Source organism: Tinamus guttatus, unplaced genomic scaffold (assembly GCF_059628265.1).
Source record: "Tinamus guttatus ecotype Peru unplaced genomic scaffold, ASM5962826v1 Tinamus_guttatus_pri_ptg000336l, whole genome shotgun sequence".
NCBI lineage: Eukaryota > Metazoa > Chordata > Aves > Tinamiformes > Tinamidae > Tinamus > Tinamus guttatus.
The window spans coordinates 403,628-408,593 of record NW_028288870.1 but is presented as its reverse complement, the minus strand read 5'-3'; the positions used below and the strand labels follow the sequence as shown (position 1 = coordinate 408,593).

General features: G+C 61.3%; 1 protein-coding gene across 1 annotated transcript; it reads left to right on the top strand.

The window, feature by feature from the left end:
* The first annotated feature begins 3,270 nt into the window (after window positions 1–3,270).
* OLIG3 (oligodendrocyte transcription factor 3) lies at window positions 3,271–4,241 on the top strand. The gene has a single exon (XM_010220490.2). It carries the CDS (start codon window positions 3,420–3,422, stop codon window positions 4,239–4,241), a length of 822 nt encoding a protein of 273 aa, XP_010218792.2. The 5' UTR covers window positions 3,271–3,419.
* The last annotated feature ends 725 nt before the right edge of the window (window positions 4,242–4,966 follow it).

Below are 4,966 nucleotides of genomic sequence, written 5' to 3'. Positions count from 1 at the left end.
TCAACAAATCTCTCCGTCTTTGTGAAAGCAAAAATTAAAGGAGAGGGAGAATAGCACTTAGCACCACTTAGCTACTATATTCCCTCTTCTGCTATACCCACGGTTAATAAAACACTTGATTTTCGGCATCCTAGAGCTTAATTTCGTTGCGCCTTGCTCCTGATCGCAGCGGGAGAGCGGCGCATCGTCATCTCCGAGCCGCCCCGTCTGAAGCAGCCTGAGAAGGGCCGCAGGGTCGTGCCACCTGCAAATCCGGAGAGGCACCGGCCGCTGCGGGAGCATCTGTGGCGCCAGAGCTCGGGTGCAGCCTGCGGCGGGACCCGCTTTGCTGCGTTGTACCGGGACTCCCCGCACTGCTACGGGCTCCGCTGCTGCTCCGACAGCTTCTCTTCTCTTCTCTTCTGCTCTGACAGCTTCTCTTCTCTTCTCTTCTCTTCTCTTCTCTTCTCTTCTCTCTTCTCTTCTCTTCTCTTCTCTCTCTCTTCTCTTCTCTTCTCTTCTCTTCTCTTCTCTTCTCTTCTCTTCTCTTACTCTTCTCTTTCTTCTCTTCTCTTCTCTTCCTTCCCTTCCTTCCCTTCCCTTCCCTTCCCTTCCCTTCCCTTCTCCCTTCTCTTCCCTTCTCTTCCCTCTCTTCTTTCTTCCCTTCTCTTCCCTCGTCCTCTTTCTCCTCTCTCAGCAAACCGCCCCCACCCCGGAGAGCAGCTCCGGAGGGCTCGGACCCCGGCACAGTCCGGAGCTGGCTCGGGGAAGGAGCGCGTCTCTGGGCGAGCTTTCCTGTGTCCACGATTCGACCTCGCGCTATTTTCCCCAATCTTCCCCTTGCGTGTTATTTCCCCAGTCTTCCCTCTGCCCCAGCGCGGCTCCCAGAAGAGCCCAAACTTGGCACGGCCAGGTGGGCCGCCCCCTCCAGCCGGAGAGCAGCGATACCACTGCACCAGGAGCCACGGGACCCCCGGATCTCCACATCGGTGCTATATAGCCAGCCTGGGCCGTCCCTTTCGCCCCGCATGGCCCCCACCTCGAAGCTCTCGGGGCCCCGGAACCGGCCGGACTGCAGCATCTCTTGTTGCTCCCCCGACGGTACCTCCTTGCCTGCCGCCTACACCCGCAAGGTGCCTGCACCGACAAGGGCCGGGCGCGGGATCCCCAAAGCGCCAGCCGGGTGGAGGCCCCGAGACCCCGGGCACCGCCGACTGGGCTGTGCCACCTTCAAGGGTCTCCCCGTCCTCGTCCGTCGCCGCCGCCGGGCACCGGGGATGCAACCTGCTGCTCGGATCCTAAGCCCGGCGCGGGCGCTGCGCTTCCCGCTGCGAGTCGCGGTCGGGAGCCGTCCCTGACCGGGACAGCAGCCCCGGGACAGGCTGCAACCTGGGGGACCGCGGCAGAGCGGCCGGAGCCGCGCTCCTCCTGCGGACGCGGATCTTCTTCGTCTCGCTCCTGCCGCCCCGACGCGGTTTCTAGCGAGCCGGTGACGAACGGTCGCCGTATTAGCCGGCCACAGGCTGTGAGGCGGCTCCGCGAAGCCACCTCGACGGCCCGGCCTTTCCGCGGGGAGAAGTTCCGTGGCGGAGCTCGGGGGGTTCTGCCCCCCGGCGCCAGGCGGAGAGCAGAGCCGCGAGCAGCCCGGGGCGCCCGCGGCTGCTGCTGCTCCCCGTTCGTCCCGCAAACGCCTCCTAGGAGAAAGTGCGAGATGCATTTACGGCTCTCGGGATAAGCTGGAGACGCGCTTAAATACTTCTGAGAAACGACCTTCTAAAAGAGAACCACTTGCTTTTCATGCAAGGAACTTTTCTTTTCTTTTCTTTTCTTTTCTTTTCTTTTCTTTTCTTTTCTTTTCTTTTCTCCCCTCCTCTCCTTCTCACCGCGGGCTTTACTGACAGCGCTGGAATCAGAGGGTTTTCCTCAGTAGACTAAGCACAATCAGACTCGACCGGGTGAAAGTGCCCCTCTTTCCGACGGCGCTTGGAGATGCTTTCCGCGGGAGCAGGCTGGAAACGCTGCATCCTCCCGGCCCGCAGACGCGGAGAGCGGGGCGGGCTAAGGTGACAGAGACTTTAGGCGCAGCCCTCTGCGCGCTGCCCCGCTGGCCGCTCCGGGCCGAGCCAGGCCGGGCCAAAGCACCGCTCACGAGCCGCGCTCCGCTCCTGGCGGCTGCAGCACCGCGCAGAAGCCGCACACTTGCCGTCGGAGGCCTCGGCGAGCCCGGTCCTCCCGCGCCTCCCCGTGGGCTCCGCGCGGCCCCCCGCGCCGGGGCGGCCGCACCTGCTCCATCCAGGCCCCCCGCGACCCCGCCGGCCGCCGCGGGAGACGCTCCCGCGCAGCCCGTTACTTACTGGCGCGGGCACCTCCGGCTTTTTGCAGCGCTGCCCCTCGGGGCCGGCTCCCCCTCCGCCTGCGTGTCCGGGGCTTGGAGGCAGCCTCTCGTTCCCTCCTCGGCGCCTCTCCGGCCGCCGCCACCCCAGCCCCCTGCCCCGGCGCTCGCGCCCGCCGGCCCGGCCGCCCCCGCCGCGGCGTGTCCCGCGCCCCGGGGGGCGGCGGGTTCCCCGGTGCGCGTCTTCCCGCCGGGGCTCTGCTCGGGCCGCGAGTTACCGCTGCTTTAAACAAAGCGGCGAGCCAGGCACGAGCCAATTGCGAGGAGCCCGGCAAGGCGAGGGAGAGCCGGTGCCACGCGAGAAACCCTGGACGGGGGGGGACCGGGGGAAGGGGAGGGAAGCGAACACAAAGCGGGGAGCCGGCCAGGCTGCAGGACGGGGTGGGCGACACTAGCCCCCCCCGCGGCGAGTAGGGGGACTTCCCCGGCAAACTTCCCCCCCCCGCCCCGCGCCCGCAGCCCCTGGCCTCCCCACTGTAGACGGGATGCGGTTTTATATTGGAAATGAGGGACAGGGGGAGGAGATGGCGAGTGCACGGAGCGATGAGTGTGTGGTGTCAATCAGAGGGTTTTTGTGTCTCCTTGACTCCTGATGGTCCGTGGCTGAGGTGTCCCGGGTGGCACCACAATGAATATGAATAGGGGTCCTTGCTAAATGGGACAGTCAAAGCGCACCGCCCTGAATAATGGCACGTCATCCTAACTAGACCATTATACATAGGAGGGCTCCTTTTGTCTCTGCTCTCTGCTGCAGCTCTATAAAAGCCCCTCTTTTTCAGGCTGAGGTTAGTCCAAGCATACACTAACTAGCCATCCCGTAAACAGGGGGAGAGAGAAGGAGAGGGAGAGACTGGAGACAGGGGGCTGAGGGGCTTTTTCTTCTTCCTCTAGCTTTTTTTTTTTTTTTTTTTTTTTTTGAGTCTTCTCCCACAGTCTGTCTTCCGTTTATTTATTTTTTCATCTCGTTTTCGTTGTTTTTCAAGGAGACTAGTCTTGTTACGCCACCTCCAGAGCAGGGAAGAGTTTCTTGCTCAGAAGCCCGAGTACAATGAATTCTGACTCCAGCTCTGTCTCCAGCAGAGCCTCCTCACCAGACATGGATGAGATGTACCTGCGAGACCACCACCACCACCATCACCACCACCACCACCAAGACAGCCGGCTCAATTCCGTCTCCTCCACCCAGAACGACCTGGTGCAGAAGATGTCCGGGGAAGGCCTCTCCAGGACGGGCTCCAAGGCCGGAGGGGAAGGCAGCAAGTACAAAATCAAGAAGCAGCTCTCGGAGCAAGACCTGCAGCAACTGCGGCTGAAGATCAATGGGCGGGAGCGCAAGAGGATGCACGACCTCAACCTCGCCATGGACGGGCTGCGCGAGGTGATGCCCTACGCGCACGGACCTTCCGTGCGGAAACTCTCCAAAATCGCCACCCTCCTGCTAGCCAGAAACTATATCCTGATGCTCACCAGCTCCCTGGAGGAGATGAAGAGGCTGGTGGGCGAGATCTACGGGGGGCACCACTCCGCCTTCCACTGCGGCACGGTGGGACACTCGGCCGGGCACCCCCCGCACGCCGCCGGCGCCGTGCACCAGGTGCACCCCATCCTGGGCAGCGCCCTGTCCTCCGCCAGCACCCCCGCCTCGCTGCCCGCCTCCCTGCCGGCCCTGGGCACCATCCGGCCGCCCCACTCGCTGCTCAAGGCGCCCTCCACCCCGCCGGGCCTGCAGCTGGGCAGCGGCTTCCAGCACTGGGCAGGCTTGCCGTGCCCCTGCACCATCTGCCAAGTGCCGCCCCCGCCGCATCTCTCGGCCCTCAGCGCCTCTGGCATGGCCCGCATCGCGGGCGACACCAAGGACCTGCTCAAGTGACCGGGCGCGGGCGGACGGGATCCCCGTCACCCGCCCGCAACCCCCTCTCTGCCCTCGCCGCGCACGGGCTTGGGGTGGCCGGGACCTCGCCAAGGTAACGCGCTTAGGTGGCTTCTGGGGCGGCGTGGTCTTGCTGTACTGAAACGAAGGAAAAGGGGGAGGAGGGAACCCCGTTGTAAAAATAATAATAACAATGCCGTTCGTGGTAATAAAATGTACATATTTCCTGAAAATGGATGGAAAAAAAAAAGGACATGGTTGTCGTTGTAGTGTTCGCAGCTACTCAGAGACGACGATATCTGTTTGGGGCTTCTTTTCGGGGATTTTCTTTTTCTTTTGTTTTGAACAACGACATCTCATATATATATATATATATATGTATCTATTTTCCTGCTCCAAGCCAGGGTCTGGAAGCAGAGTGAGCGGAGTCCCGCCGTATCTCGGACAGAGTGCATGCATGCTTCGAACTGAACCCTCTAAACATGTTGTACAGGCAATGATGCGGTTTTCCTTGTAACAAGGACTTCACAGTGAATTGACTAAAGTTTATTTCAGAGTCGGTTGTGACGGGTTTGATTAGCGGTTCTTTTTCTTCTCTCTGTGCCTGCTTGAAAAAAAAAAAAAAAAAAAAAAAGTGAGGAGAGAAGGAAATGGTGCAAAACACAACAAAACCGTCCTCCAGGTCTCTTTTGCCAAATCTTCGTCTCCGGCTCTCAGCGGAGCAT